Source organism: Hylobates moloch, unplaced genomic scaffold (genome assembly GCF_009828535.3).
Source record: "Hylobates moloch isolate HMO894 unplaced genomic scaffold, HMol_V3 SCAFFOLD_19, whole genome shotgun sequence".
In the NCBI taxonomy this organism is placed as follows: Eukaryota; Metazoa; Chordata; class Mammalia; order Primates; family Hylobatidae; genus Hylobates; species Hylobates moloch.
Window position 1 is genome coordinate 38,440,618 of NW_026652294.1, and position 13,620 is coordinate 38,454,237.

A 13,620-nucleotide genomic window follows, 5' to 3' on the forward strand; every position below is an offset into this window, starting at 1 on the left:
ATGGCCTCTGCCAAGGCCTGGGCTCAGGCGAGAGGGTCAGCCACGGGTCCAGGACTCAGGGTAGCCCCTTGGCACACTGGAAGGGAGTGGCCTGGCACCATTGTGACCCGTTCACTCCCAAGACCCTCAGGGACAGGCAGGCAGTCAGTGGACACTGTGGGCGCGGTGGGCTGGGGGCGTAAGGGCCCCGGTGGTCCTAGGGACCCCATGGCCATGGCTGAGCGGCCGAGGCCCGAGTGGGCCTCGTATCACAACTGCAACAGCAACAGCTGCCAGGACCTAGGCAACTCTGTCCTGTTGCTGCTGGGCCTCATCATCTGCATTAACATTAGCATCAATATAGTGACCCTGGTCAGGGTGGGGCCGGATGGGAGGGAGCTGGTGGGATGGCGGGGGGCAGGCCTGCCAGCCAGGGCCTGCCTGGGATCACTGTGTCTTCCCCCACCTAGCTCTGGAGCCGATTCCGTGGTGTCTTATACCAAGTGTTCCATGATATCATTTGTGAGAAAGGTAAGCAGGTCTGGGGGCTGGGGCATAGGAGGGACAGAAACCAAGCGCTCTAGCCTCAGCCCTAAATTAGCCCCTTCCCTTCTTGCTTGCCCCTCTCAGACACCATAGCTGTGCAGCTGCCCTCCCTGGGCCCTGCCTCTCTATGCCTGTAGGAGCTGGCCTCCCTGCTAGTCTCACCTCTCCCCCATCCACAGAAGCTCCTAAGTCATCCTCACTCGGAAAGCAGACCCAGCCCCCTAAGAAGCAGAGTTCCCCTGCAGTCCATCTTCGGTGCACCATGGACCCTGTGAAGATGACTGTGACCCCGCCCCCAGCTCGCCGCCATCGCCGTCGAGGCTCTCCCACATGCTGTGCTCACTGCCCAGTAGCTTGGGCTCCTGACACTGATGACGAGAAGCCCCATCAGTACCCAGCCATCTGCTCCTACCACTGGGATGGCCCTGAGGACTGGGAAGGTTTCCAACGCACTCAGGGGACATGGGTTCCCTGGACTCAGGATGCCCCGGAGCCCCCTCCCCAGACCATCCGCTTCCAGCCTACCGTAGAGGAAAGGCCCCTCGAAACAGACATACGGTCCAAGCTGGGCCTAAGGGCCTATGTGTATCCTGTGAACCCCCCACCTCCCAGCCCTGAGGCTCCTAGCCACAAGAACGGTGGGGAGGGGGCGGTGCCAGAGGCAGAGGCAGCTCAGTACCAGCCTGTCCCAGCTCCCATCCTGGGCCCAGCAGTCATCCCTGAATTTTCCCAGCACCGCTCCTCAGGCCGAATAGTGTATGATGCCCGGGACCTGAGGCGGCGGCTTCGGGAACTGACCCGGGAGGTGCAGGCCCTGTCCCGCTGCTACCCCCTGGCCTCTGGATCCAGCACTGCCGAGGAGACAAGCAAGAATTGGATGTACCGTTCCCTAACTGGGAGGTGACTGGAAAAAAATAAAAAGGAGAGAGGAGGTGCTCTGTGGTGGTGTTGGGGTGCCAGGGCCCACACAGCACCTAGAAGCTGTGGCTGTGAAGAGAATGCTGTCCCTAGCCACAGGGCCCTGAGCCCTGGGACCCTCATTAACCTTTTGCCCCACAGGCCTGTCCCTGTCCTCAGCCTTTCCCAGGCCCTTCTGGGTTCCAAGGCTCTTACCTGCCTCTACCTTGTTTTCAATTTATTTTTATTTTTTTTGGAGACAGGGTCTTCTCTGTTGCCCAGGCTGGAGTGCAGTGGTGCAATCACAGTTCACTGCAGTCCCAACTGTCTCCCACCTCAGCCTCCTGAGTAGCTAGGACTACAGGCATGGGCCACTAGTTTTTGTTGTTGTTGTTTGTTTGTTTGGTTGGGTTTTTGTGTGTGTGTGTGTGTGAGCCTCCCAGGTTCAACCGATTCTCCTGCCTTCAGCCTCCTGAGTATCTGGGACTACAGGCGTGTGCCAACATGCCTGGCTAATTTTTGTATTTTTAGTGCAGATGGGGTTTTGCCATGTTGGCCAGGCTGGTCTTGAACTCCTGACCTCAGGTGATCTGCCTGCCTCGGCCTCCCAAAGTGCTGGGATAACAGGTGTGAGCCACCCCGCCCCGGCCGCACCACTATTTTTTGTAGAGATCGGGTTTCACTACTTTGCCTAGGCTGGTCCCAAACTCCTAGGCTCAATCGATCCGCCTGCCTCAACTTCTGAAAGTTCTGGGATTACAGGTGTGAGCCACTGTGCCCAGACTGTTTTCTCCCCCTCCCCTGAGACAGGGTCTTGATCTGTCACCCAGGCTGGAGTGCAGTGGTGCAATCATGGCTCACTGGAGACTCAACCTCCTGAGCTCAAGCAGTCTTCCTGCCTCAGCCTCCTGAGTAGCTGGGACAACAGGCACCACCGTGCCCAGTTAATACCTTGTTTTCTTTAGTGCACAGAAAGGGCCCTAAATTCTACCCCAGGTCCCCAGGCAGTCGTGCACTAGAGGAGAGATCTCCATCTCCATGGCCCTAGCTCCTCAGAAGGCTGGTGCCTGCCAGAGCCCAGGGTTAGGCTGCAGCCCACAGGTGAGGCCTGGTTCCCATGTAAGCCCTGGTTTATTTGGGGAGGGATGGCTGAGAGGGCATCTAGTCCCTCACAGTTCCCTAGTCACCCTGAAGATCCTATACCCTTAAGCAGGATTGGAGCAGAGGATGAAATATTGGGGCCCCCTTGGCTGGGCGCAGTGGCTAACGCCTGTAATCCCAGCACTTTGGGAAGCCGAGGCAGGCGGATCACGAGGTCAGGAGATCGAGACCATCCTGGCTAACACGGTGAAACTCCGTCTCTACTAAAAAATAAAAAATAAAAAAAATTAGCCGGGCGTGACGGCAGGCGCCTGTAGTCCCAGCTACTCAAGAGGCTGAGACAGGAGAATGGTGTGAACCTGGGAGGCAGAGGTTGCAGTGAGCCGAGATGACGCCACTGCACCCTAACCTGGGCAACAGAGCGAGACTCCGTCAAAAAAAAAAAAAAAAAAGAAAGAAAGAAATATTGGGGCCCCCCTCAAGAGGTACCTCACTGTAACATCACAGCTCTCTGTGACCTCACTCCTTTGATTAACTCACCATGTCACCAGTGAGGAGACTAAGTTCAGAGAAGCTAAGCGTCTTGCTCATGGTTACACAGACACTGAGGATCAAGCTCATGGCCTCAGATGCTCCATCCCATTGCTGCAGAGCCAGCCTGACCCACCAGAATCTCCCACCTTCCCCAGTTCGCCATGTGAACTCAGAAACTGAGAAACAGAGAAACTCAGGCCCTGCCCTTCTCCTACACAATTGAGATCATATGCACATGCACACACGTATCACTTGGGAACAAGCAGCCGTGTGTGTGAGCCCAGGCTGAGGGAGCTGGACTTCACCTTCCACTCTAGACAGATTCCTGGAATGTGAGCAGATGGACTGTTTGCAAATGGCCCTACTTCTCTCATTCAACTAATGTTACTGATCATTTTCAACGGATTCCATTCAGTGGATATATATTGAGCATCTACTATGTGTTTGGAGGCTGGATGGGAAATGCTCACTGGCCTTTCTTTCTGCTGAGTGGTTCACTTTGTAAACAAACGGCTTGCAGTCTCCAGGGCGCCACAGACCCCAGTGATGTACCTGTTTTAAGTCAAACACTCTGTCTGGTATATTAACAATTACATCTATTTTGTGCTTTGTTAATTTCATGTGGTTTTCTTGTTGTTTGTTTGTTTGTTTGTTTTGAGACAGTCTTGCTCTGTCACCCAGGCTGGACTTCAGTGGCACGATCTCAGCTCACTGCAACCTCCACCTCCCAGGTTCAAGCGATTCTCCTGCCTCAGCCTCCCAAGTAGCTGGAATTACAGGCGCCCACCACCATGCCCAGCTAATTTTTGTGTTTTTAGTAGAGGTTTCGCCATGTTGGCCAGGCTGGTCTTAAACTCCTGACCTCAGGTGGTCCACCTGCCTGGAATTACAGGCGTGAGCCACTGCGCCCAGCAAGTTTCCTTCCTTCCTTCCTTCCTTCCTTCCTTCCTTCCTTCCTTCCTTTCTTTTTTTTGGAGACAGAGTCTTGATGTGTCACCCAAGCTGGAGTGCAACAGCAAGAGCTCGGCTTGCTGCAACCTCCACCTCCCGGGTTCAAATGATTCTCTTGCCTCAGCCTCCCGAGTAGCTGGGACTACAGGCGCGCACCACCACACCCAGCTAATTTTCGTATTTTTAATAGAGACTGGGTTTCACTATGTTGGCCAGGTTAGAACTCCTGACCTCAGGTGATCCACCCGCCTCAGCCTCCCAAAGTGTTGGGATTACAGGCGTGAGCCACCGCACCCAGCCCGGGTTTTCTTCAGGTAGTAGCTTAACTGTTTTTCACCTTGGAGTAAGGGTGGGTTGGTGGGAGTGCAGGTGGTTAGGATGGAGAAACCATGGCTGGGGTTGGTTCCCGGAAGAGGCAGCAACCTCAGTGAGGCAGATGTCAGTGTGACAAAGGGGCTGGTGGGCTCACGGACCACCAACACCTAGGGCTGGAGTCTCTGGCCAGGAAGAATTGGGCAGAGATGGGAGCTAGAGGAATTTTGACAGGGAAATGGGCAGAGTAGGGAGGGGCTGGTATAGCAGGGTGATGCCCAAGGGGACTCTTAGTGTCACTCGCCCATCTAGTCACCCTAGCTCCTGGCCCCAAAGTAACCATGGGGCAAGGCACACCAACAGGCTATGTAAGTTGCCATAATATCTCAAAAGAACAATGAAACAGGACATATCTTATGCATGCTTTGACCCCTGTGATGACTGTGTCATCCTCTAACTACCCTATCTTCAGCTCAGGAACCAGGTGTGGGGTTAAGCAAACCTCCTGGAGACAGAGGAACCGACTGAGATCTGGGATATCTGGGGACCGGGATCCACCAAGTAGGAGCCAAGGGTGGAGATGGTGGTAGAAGGGGCCAGCAGAATGGATAAAAGCTGCTACCTCCACATTGTGACTCTCGCTAACTCACCTCATTGTGACCTGGCTCCCTTACCAGCTTGTAGTTATCTCCGGGGATTGGCATGAGTGCAGTGTGGGTTGGGGCCGGGGGTGGGGGCGGAGGGGGGTGGCCCGGGTGGCCCTAGGATCCCCCGTCCATGGAAAACCAGCTATGGCATAACACCCTGGGATGCTGCAATCAATACCAAGAAAGCCCCCACGATGCCGAGGACATCTTATTCCTGCTGCTGGGCCTCATCGTTCTTGTCAACATTGGCATCAACGTGGCAACTATGGTCAGTGATGACTGTGGACCACCTCTAGGGGTGAAGAGGGCCGAGGGTGGGAGCCAGCTGCAGCCTACATCTCCACCTGCAGGTGCGGTCTAGACTGGGGCGGGGGCAGGGGTGGTGGTGCTGGGCGCGGAGGGCCCGGACTTCACTCTCTTCCACCCTGCCCCAGATGTGGCATGGACTCCAGAACGCCTTAGACAAGTTGATTGATTGGGCTACTCAGAAAAGTAAGTGTGGCTGCTGGAGAGGTAGGGGACCCCCATCCCCACCCTGACAATGGCCCTAGAAACCCAGGCCCCAGTGTTCCCAACCTTGAGCTCTTCTGACAATTGCCCTGACTTCATGGACTCTTGCCTTCCCCAGATGAAATTCAAGCCAGCGAAAGTCCCCTCAGTGGTCCCCCAGACAAGGCTCAGGACGTCCACATCCACTGCATCCTGGACCCCGTGCAGGTGAAGATGTCCCAACCCACGCAGTACTCCTCTTTCTCCTGCCACCATTTCTCCAACCATCACAGCAGCAGTCTTCTTCGTTGTCTTCGTCGCTGCCGCCGCCGCCACCGCCACCGCCGTTGTCGCCGTCGCTGCTGCAACCACCAGCAGCAGCCGCAGAACTACAGACAAATCCCCCATAGCCGCTCAGTCTTCCATAACCCACATCGCAGCCAAAAGATGTCACGACTACACCGAGTGCCCTTCTTTGATCAGGAGGACCTGGATTCCTACCTGGAGGAGGAGGACAAACTGCCCTTCCCGTATCCCAAGTACCCACGTGGTGGCTGGGGTGGGTTTTATCAGAGAGCGGGCCTGCCCTCCAATGTGGGGCTGTGGGGCCACCAGGGTGGTATCCTGGCCAGTCTGCCACCACCCTCTCTCCACCTGTCACCTGAGCTGCGCTGCATGCCCAAGCGTGTAGAGGCCAAGTCCGAGCTGAGGCTGCAGTCCTATGGGCGCCACGGTTCCCAGTCCCGACTGTGGGGCAATGTGGAGGCTAAGCAGTGGGCCTCGTCTCCACCACCTCCCCGCCGGCTGCCCCCTAACCCCTGTTGGGTCCCCGTGGGGCACAGCCCTTACCCCTCAGTGGGCTGGATACTGTATGACTCCTGGGATCAGCGGCGTCGTGGCATGGAGGGCTTTGAGTGCCCCCCTGCCTTGGTGTCCCGGAACGCCCAGCCTGAGGCCCAGGGCTGCCGGGAGCACCACTCCTCACAGTCCCACCTGCAGAGCCTGCTTGGTCACACTTACAGCCAGTCCCACCGCAGCCCCCACCCATCCGCGGAACCCTTGGGCTACAGCTCCCAGGACCCCCATGAGGTGCGGCGCCGGGCAGCTGACTGGGCTGAGGCTCTGCCCGCCTGGCGTCCTCTGACTACCTCTGCCTCCCTCACGGTGTTGGGCGAGGCCTCCCACCAACGGACCCCAGCTCCAAGCTCAGTGCGGGTCCCCCATTCCTCCCAGCCCCGGCCCAAAGTCCAGGCTGCAGATCCCGTCCCTCCCCCGACCATGTTCGTCCCACTCAGCCGGAATCCAGGGGGCAATGCCAGCTACCAGGTGTATGACAGCCTGGAGCTGAAGCGGCAGGTGCAGGAGAGCAGAGCCAGGTCCAGCTCACTGCCACCGGCTTCCACCTCCACCTCAAGGCCCTCTCTGCACAGGAGCCAGACCGGGAAACTCAACTGACCAGCAGGCAGATGTGGGGTGCGGGGCAGGGCATGGAGGGAGAGGAATAAAGAGAAACAGAGTCCAGGAAACACTGTGGTGGTCTGTGGCGTGGGAGTGCCACTCCTTCGGCCAGCATGGGTCCCTGCCCTTGGCTTCCTGAAATGAGAAACCAGTGTCCCCTTCTTGGTGTGAGGCACCCCTTGGCTTAGTGGCCATGCGGCTGCCAGCAGGCCCTCCTGGTCTGCACCATGCACTACGTAGAACTTGCACTGGCTGACGACAACCACCCGGGCTCTTTATTCTCCCTGTTTCCAGCAAGGATCAGGTCTGGATTCTGAATTCAGTGTCTTGAGTGGAGCTCTTTGGGATTTACTTAGCACGTGGTACAGGACCAGGCCAAGGCTCTGGATTCCAGCCACGCCTTCTCCAGGGCTCTGAAGTGGAGGTCTTCCCAGTCTCTGGTGTGGTCAAGAGATGAAGGGTTCAGGATTCTGAAATGAAACTGCAGGAGTGGCCCGGCGCGGTGGCTCACACCAGTACAGCACTTTGGGAGGCCGAGGCGGCGGATCACTTGAGGCCAGGAGTTTGGGACCAGCCTGGCCAACATGATGAAACCCCATCTTGGTCGGGCGCAGTGGCACACGCCTGTAATCCCAGCACTTTGGGAGGCTGAGGTGGGCAGATTACGAGGTCAGGAGATCGAGACCATCCTGGCTAACACAGTGAAACCCCGTCTCTACTAAAAAAAATACAAAAAATTAGCCGAATGTGGTGGTGGGCACCTGTAGTCCCAGCTACTCGGGAGGCTGAGGCAGGAGAATCACTTGAACCCAGGAGGGCAGAGGTTGCAGTGAGCCGAGATCACACCACTGCACTCCAACCTAGGCGACAGAGTGAGACTGCATCTCAAAAAAAAAAAAAAGAAAAAAAAAAGAAACCCCATCTCTATGAAAAACACAAAAATTAGCCAGGTGTCGTGCATGCCTGTAGTCCCAGCTACAGCTATTCGGGAGGCAGAGGCAGAGAATCGTTTGAACCTGGGAAGCGGAGGTTGCAGTGAGCCGAAATCGCACCACTGCACTCCAGCCTGGACGACAGAGCGAGAATCTATCTCCAAAAAAAAAAAAAAAGGAAGAAAGAAAGAAAGAAACTGCAGGAGTGATGGAATGAGTGAGTGAGTGAGTCACCCAGCAGTAGAGAACGATGGAGAAACAGGAGAGGGTCCCTGGCCTCCAGACCCTGTTTGTCCATACCTGGTTACTCAAACCTGGTTACCAGAGAGTTCCACCCTGACCTTCCTCATTGTGAGCCTGACCACCTGCCTCATTATGACTCAGTCCACCCCTCCCCAACAACAGGAGTCTTGCTCCTAGTGACTGCGTGAGGGCCGGGGGCCCAGGCAGTCCTGGGAGCCGAGGCCATGGGTGAGGGAGCCTATCATGGGGCCCAGGTGTGCTCTGGCACCAACCCCAGCAAGTGCCAGGACTTAGGAGACTCGATTCTTCTTCTTCTGGGCAGCTTCATCTTGCTCAACGTGTGGATCAATGTGGTGACTCTGGTCAGGGCAGGATCTGGGTAGCAGGGTTGGGGGAGCCCTGGGGTCTTGAAGGGGCTGAGGTGGGAGGGCTGTTGGGGTGTGGCCAGATAAGCGTTGGACTTAGGGGCTCACCCAGCTTCCGGACTCACCCGCCCTCCCACTCCCCTCAGCTCTGGAAGCATCTGAAGAGATCCTTGAGGATTATTTTCCATCATTTTTTTCCCAAAGGTGAGTGGGCCCCTGTATGGGCTTCCAGGGATATGGGCCTGTCCCCTTTCTCCTATCCCTGGCCCAGTGCTGAGTCCCTAGGGCACCTGGACATTGTCCCATCCTACCTCTCCCTGCAGACAAGCAGCCCAGCGGCAGCCATCCCACATGTATTCGCTCCTCCGTGGATCCCAAGAACCCGTGCTCAGAAGTCTCTTCCCGCGTCCGTCCTCGCCCAGGCTTCCTGCTCAGGCAGGTTAACCACCTTGACTCCTGGATACCAGACGCGAACGATGAGAAGGTTTCTACGTGCTGCTGGATGCCGCCTAAATGTGGACGTGCCAGGCTTCCCGGGGAGCCTCCACGGGGGCTGTACGAGGAGGGGATGATGGGAGTGGAGGAGGCCCCTCAGGTCACAGCCTTAAAGGCTCAAGCCTCCTTGCTCTCCAGGCCAGAGACATCTTCCCAGCTCCCAAAGATGAGCAAGTTGGACACGGGTCCATGCCACCTGCCCCAAGAGAGCAAGACTAAGACCCCAGACTGTGCCCCAGCTGAGGCCCCAGTTCAGGCCCAGGTCCACTCCCCAACCCACACTCCTGTGTGTACCCCAACCCACCCCTGGACCCACTCCACGGACCACACCACTGTGCACACCCCTGCCCAGTCCTGGACCCACTCCAAGGCCCACACCCCTGAGGGCACACACTCCCAGGCCCAGGACACCTCAGCCCAGGCCCAAGCCCACACCTCGGCCCCTACCCCAGCTCAGACTGCAGCCCACATCCAAGCTCACACCCCAGCCCCTACACCAGCCCAGGCCTCAGCTCATACTAAAGCCCATACGTCAGCCCAGGCCCAAACCCACTCTCCACCCCACACCCCTGAGCATACTCACTCCCAGGCCCAAAGCCCTGAACACACCTCAGCCCATACCCCAGCCCACTCCCCAGCCCAGGCTCCTATGCCTGTCCCAGCCCACCCCCAGGCCCATGCCCCTGAGTACACCTCAGCCCATGCCCCAGCGTATATCCCAGACCACTCTCATCTAGTCCGCAGCTCGGTTCGTGTCCCAACCTCTGCCCCAGCTCCTCCCGGAACTCTTGCCCCAGCCACTACTCCTGTCCTAGCTCCGACACCAGCCCCTGTCCCAGCCTCTCTCCCCACCCCTGCCCCAGCACTGGTCATGGCCCTGACTACCACTCCTGTCCCTGATCCTGTCCCTGCCACCACCCCTGCCCCTATCATAACTCTTATACCCTCTACCCCACCTGCCTTCAGCCATGACCTCTCCACTGGCCATGTGGTCTATGATGCCCACAGGGCAAAGCAGAATTTCTTCCATATGTCCAGCCCCCAGAACCCTGAGTATTCAAGAAAAGACTTGGTCACCCTCTTCAGGCCCCAAGAGGGTCAGGACCTGGTGAGTTCTGGTATATCTGGGCAAACAAAGCAATGCAGTGGGGATAGTGCCAAGCTTCCTGCAGGATCCACACTGGGCTACCTGGAGTTGGGGAATATGGAATGGAAGATCTCAGATGATGCCAATGATAAGTTCCCCCAGACCAAGACTTCCCCTTACTGCAGCTCCCATCCTTGCAGTTCTGAGAAGAACACAGACTCCCAGGCTCCAGTCTACCCCGAATTCCTTGTCTACTCCCGGGATACTGCATGTGCCAAGACTTGCTTTCATTCTGCAACCACTGCCCAGAGCTCAGTGTGCACCCCTCCTCCACCGTGCACTCTTTCCCTGCCTCTCGTTCCTCCCAGATCCTTTGTCCCTCCTCAACCCACCAACCATCAGAGGCCTTCCACCTTAATACAAGCCCCTACTGTTCTTCCAACCTCCAAGTCTCCTCAGTCCATCCTCACTTCCCAATTCCCCACCCGTTCCTTGTTTGCCACCATTTCCCATCCCCTGATCCAACCCCAATGCCCTGAATGTCATGAGAGTCTAGGCCTTACCCAAGATTCTGGCCTTCAAAGGACCCCATACCCTTCAAAAGACTCCAGAGTTCCCAGGAATCTGGACCTTGCCCAAAACCCAGACCTCCACAAGAACCCAGGCCTTACCCAAGATCCAGGCCTCCACGAGAACCCAGGTCTTGCTCCAAATCAAGGCCTACATGAATTCCCAGGCCTTCCCCAAGATTCTTATCTCTGCCAGAATCCAAGCCCTTCTCAAGACTTTGGTCTTCACAAGAATTCAGGCATTACTCAAGATTCCCACCCCCAAAAGAACACAGGTCTGACTCAAGAAGCTGGTATCCTTAGGAGTGCATGTCTCACCCAAACCCCTGGCCTCCACAAGAAAACAGCATTTACCCAAACTTCTGATCTTCAGAGGAGCTCAGGCGTTACACAAGACTCTGGAATCTATAGGAATCTTGAACCAAACCAAGAGACTGTGGTCTACAAAAATCAAGATCTCTCCCAAGCAACTGACCACCAAAAGAACCTAGGCTCTTCTAAAGATTCTGGAGGTCACAAGAATACAGGCAATGTCCAAGATCCAGGAGTCTGTAGTACCCCAGGCCTTACTGAAGATTCTGGATCACAGAAGGGTCCATATGTTGCCCAAGACTCTGAAGTCAATAAGAGCTCAGGAGTTATCCAGGAATCTTGTCTCCACAAGAGCCCAGGCCTTGTCCAAACCTCTGGCCTCCCAAAGTGCTCAGGCCTTACCCAAGACTCAGGAGACTACAAGAATCCAGGACTTATCCAAGACTGTGGTGGCCACAAAGTTGAAGGCCTTCCTCAAGATTCCAACCTCCCAAGCCTTACCCAAGCCACTAAAGTTGAAAGAAGATTTAGCCCTCCTCAAGATGTTGGAGTTTACAGGAGCTCAGAACATAGCCAAGACTCTAATCTCCACAAGTGCCCAGGAATTAATCAAGATCCTGGCCCCCATAAAGACCCAGCCCTTGTCCAAGACTCTGGCCTCCCCAAGATTTCAGGCTTTACCCAGGAATCTGGCCCCTACAAGAACTCATGCCTCATCCCAGATCCCGGCCTCCACAAGAACCCAAGCCCTGCCCTAGGTTCTGATTTTGTCCAGCTTTTGTCCCCACTTCAGACCCCAAAGTCCACACTGTCCCTGATGAAGTCATCTGTGCCTGAGAAGGCTGCTCAGAAGGAGGACGCACAGCGGCACGTCCTCTGGGCTCCTCTCCAACTCAGTCAGAACTCCTGCCCTTCCAAGGCCCAAGTGGTCTCCAATGACCTGCAGACCTTCTCAGAGGTACCTGTATTAATTGAGCTGCAGTCATCCTCCTGGCAGGCAGGCAGCCAGCACGGGGCGTACCGCCCTGTGGATACAGTTCCTTCAGGCTACCAGAACTATCGTCAGGTGTCTATGCCTTCCCATATCAACTGGAAGTCCCAGTGCCCTGGACCAGGCACCCGGGCAGGGCATGTGGTTTTTGATGCCCGTCAGAGACAGTTGGCAGTGGGCAAGGACAAATGTGAAGCTCTGTCTCCTAGGCGCCTTCGTCAAGAGGCACCCAGCAACTCAGGGAAACCATCAAGGAGTGGGGATATCAGAATGTGATGAGAACCTTGGACAAAGAGGGGACAAAAGTGCATCAGGAATAAAGAGGCGACAGAAATGTTCTGTGTTTGTTTGAGGACATCCACCCCAGCCCATCCCCGATGCTGGCCACTCACAGAGCCACTGAGGACAGGTTGCTGTTTCTCCTCCATAGCTGCATAGCCAAGCCCATTATCCTCAAGGCCCTAGAGCTGCTCTGTCCCATACACTAGCCATTAGCCAAATGTGGCTATTAAAATGTGTATTAGGCCTGGTGCAGTGGCTCACACCTGTAATCCCAGCACTTTGGGAGGCTGAGGTGGACGGATCACACGGTCAGGAGTTCGAGACCAGCCTGGCCAGCATGGTGAAACCCCGTCCCTATTAAAAATACAAAAATTAGCCAGGCGTGGTGGTGCACGCATGTAGTCCCAGCTATTCGGGAGGCTGGGGCAGGGAGAATCACTTGAAGCTGGGAGGCGGAAGTTGTGGTGAGCCGAGATCGCACCATTGCACTCCAGCCTGGGTGACACAGCAAGACTCTGTCTAAAAAAAAAAAAAAAAGAAAAGAAAAAAAAAAGTAGATGTTACTGCAGAACATAATTTTAAATTTTGTTTAATTTTAATTTACATTTTCTTTTTTTTCTTTTTTTCTTTTTCTTTTTTTTGAGACAGAGTCTTGCTCTGTCACCCAGGCTGGAGTGCAATGGCGCGATCTTGACTCACTGCAACCTCTGCCTCCCAGATTCAAGCAAGCGATTCTCCTGCCTCAGCCTCCTGAGTAGCTGGGATTACATGCGTGGACCACCATGCCCAGCTAATTTTTGTATTTTTAGTAGAGATGGGGTTTCACCATGTTAGCCAGGCTAGTCTCAAACTCCTGACCTCAAGTTATCCACCCGCCTCAGCCTCCCAAAGTGTTGGGATTACAGGCATGAGCCAGGGCGCCTGGCTACATTATCTACATTTCAAGTGCTCAACAGCCACAGGTGGCTGGTGGCTACTGTATCAGACAGTACCAACTCAGGACATCGCTATCGTCACAGAAAATTATATTGGAGAGCCATGCTTTAGAGTTTAGAGGAACTATTCCTTGTCACCCATTCTTAACATCTTCAAAGCTTCCAGAGTCCAGAGAACTTAGCTCTTTTTAGAGTGCCTCAGAAGCCACCCTCTGGGGAGGAGGTGAGATGCAGGGATGTCTGATGCCTGGTTACTCCAGACTGTGAGAAAGAGCCCAGTCTCCAGTTCTCCTGATCTGGCCTCTTGGGTCACAACCAGATGTGTGTGTATGGGAACCTACTTGCGCAGTTCTGGGCTGCTTTGGTGCTCTCGGTTCTCCCGGGGACCCCAGCTCTGGTTGCTGAAGGAGAAAATCTCTCTGTCAGTGACTAGGAACCCCTGAGTCCTGGGCTTCCCAAATTGATCTCTACAGTTGGGGAGTCTCTTCTTTTACA

General features: G+C 55.5%; 3 protein-coding genes across 6 annotated transcripts; all 3 read left to right on the forward strand.

The window, feature by feature from the left end:
* Window positions 1-146: 146 nt before the first annotated feature.
* Window positions 147-1,460, forward strand: SPEM1 (spermatid maturation 1). Its single transcript, XM_032140004.2, has 3 exons — window positions 147-351; window positions 450-510; window positions 705-1,460. The coding sequence occupies exons 1-3, from the start codon at window positions 208-210 to the stop codon at window positions 1,427-1,429; spliced, it is 930 nt and encodes a 309-aa protein (XP_031995895.1). The 5' UTR covers window positions 147-207; the 3' UTR covers window positions 1,430-1,460.
* A 3,565-nt stretch (window positions 1,461-5,025) lies between these two features.
* Window positions 5,026-6,982, forward strand: SPEM2 (SPEM family member 2). 3 transcript variants are annotated; one of them, XM_032140005.1, is made up of 3 exons: window positions 5,026-5,235; window positions 5,402-5,459; window positions 5,596-6,982. In XM_032140005.1, the coding sequence occupies exons 1-3, from the start codon at window positions 5,098-5,100 to the stop codon at window positions 6,909-6,911; spliced, it is 1,512 nt and encodes a 503-aa protein (XP_031995896.1). In that variant the 5' UTR covers window positions 5,026-5,097; the 3' UTR covers window positions 6,912-6,982. The 3 variants fall into 3 exon arrangements, with proteins under 3 accessions (XP_031995896.1, XP_058287628.1, XP_058287629.1); XM_058431646.1 differs by having other exon boundaries at window positions 5,177-5,317; XM_058431645.1 differs by lacking the exon at window positions 5,402-5,459 and having other exon boundaries at window positions 5,077-5,235.
* Window positions 6,983-8,267: 1,285 nt separating this feature from the next.
* SPEM3 (SPEM family member 3) lies at window positions 8,268-12,242 on the forward strand. 2 transcript variants are annotated; one of them, XM_032140007.1, is made up of 3 exons: window positions 8,268-8,451; window positions 8,601-8,658; window positions 8,778-12,242. In XM_032140007.1, exons 1-3 carry the CDS (start codon window positions 8,314-8,316, stop codon window positions 12,182-12,184), a joined length of 3,603 nt encoding a protein of 1,200 aa, XP_031995898.1. In that variant the 5' UTR covers window positions 8,268-8,313; the 3' UTR covers window positions 12,185-12,242. The 2 variants fall into 2 exon arrangements, with proteins under 2 accessions (XP_031995898.1, XP_058287486.1); XM_058431503.1 differs by having other exon boundaries at window positions 8,280-8,442; window positions 8,778-12,233.
* Window positions 12,243-13,620: the final 1,378 nt, after the last annotated feature.

Bases quoted from the DNA above. Each gene is read 5' to 3' on its own strand.
- SPEM2 (XM_032140005.1), top strand. From the start codon at position 5,098: ATGGAAAACCAGCTATGGCATAACACCCTGGGATGCTGCAATCAATAC. The intron at 5,236-5,401 runs GTCAGTGATGAC...ACCCTGCCCCAG, and splicing joins GCATCAACGTGGCAACTATG to ATGTGGCATGGACTCCAGAA. The intron at 5,460-5,595 runs GTAAGTGTGGCT...TGCCTTCCCCAG, and splicing joins TGATTGGGCTACTCAGAAAA to ATGAAATTCAAGCCAGCGAA.
- SPEM3 (XM_032140007.1), top strand. From the start codon at position 8,314: ATGGGTGAGGGAGCCTATCATGGGGCCCAGGTGTGCTCTGGCACCAAC. The intron at 8,452-8,600 runs GTCAGGGCAGGA...CACTCCCCTCAG, and splicing joins GGATCAATGTGGTGACTCTG to CTCTGGAAGCATCTGAAGAG. The intron at 8,659-8,777 runs GTGAGTGGGCCC...CTCTCCCTGCAG, and splicing joins CCATCATTTTTTTCCCAAAG to ACAAGCAGCCCAGCGGCAGC.
- SPEM1 (XM_032140004.2), top strand. From the start codon at position 208: ATGGCCATGGCTGAGCGGCCGAGGCCCGAGTGGGCCTCGTATCACAAC. The intron at 352-449 runs GTCAGGGTGGGG...TCCCCCACCTAG, and splicing joins GCATCAATATAGTGACCCTG to CTCTGGAGCCGATTCCGTGG. The intron at 511-704 runs GTAAGCAGGTCT...CCCCATCCACAG, and splicing joins TGATATCATTTGTGAGAAAG to AAGCTCCTAAGTCATCCTCA.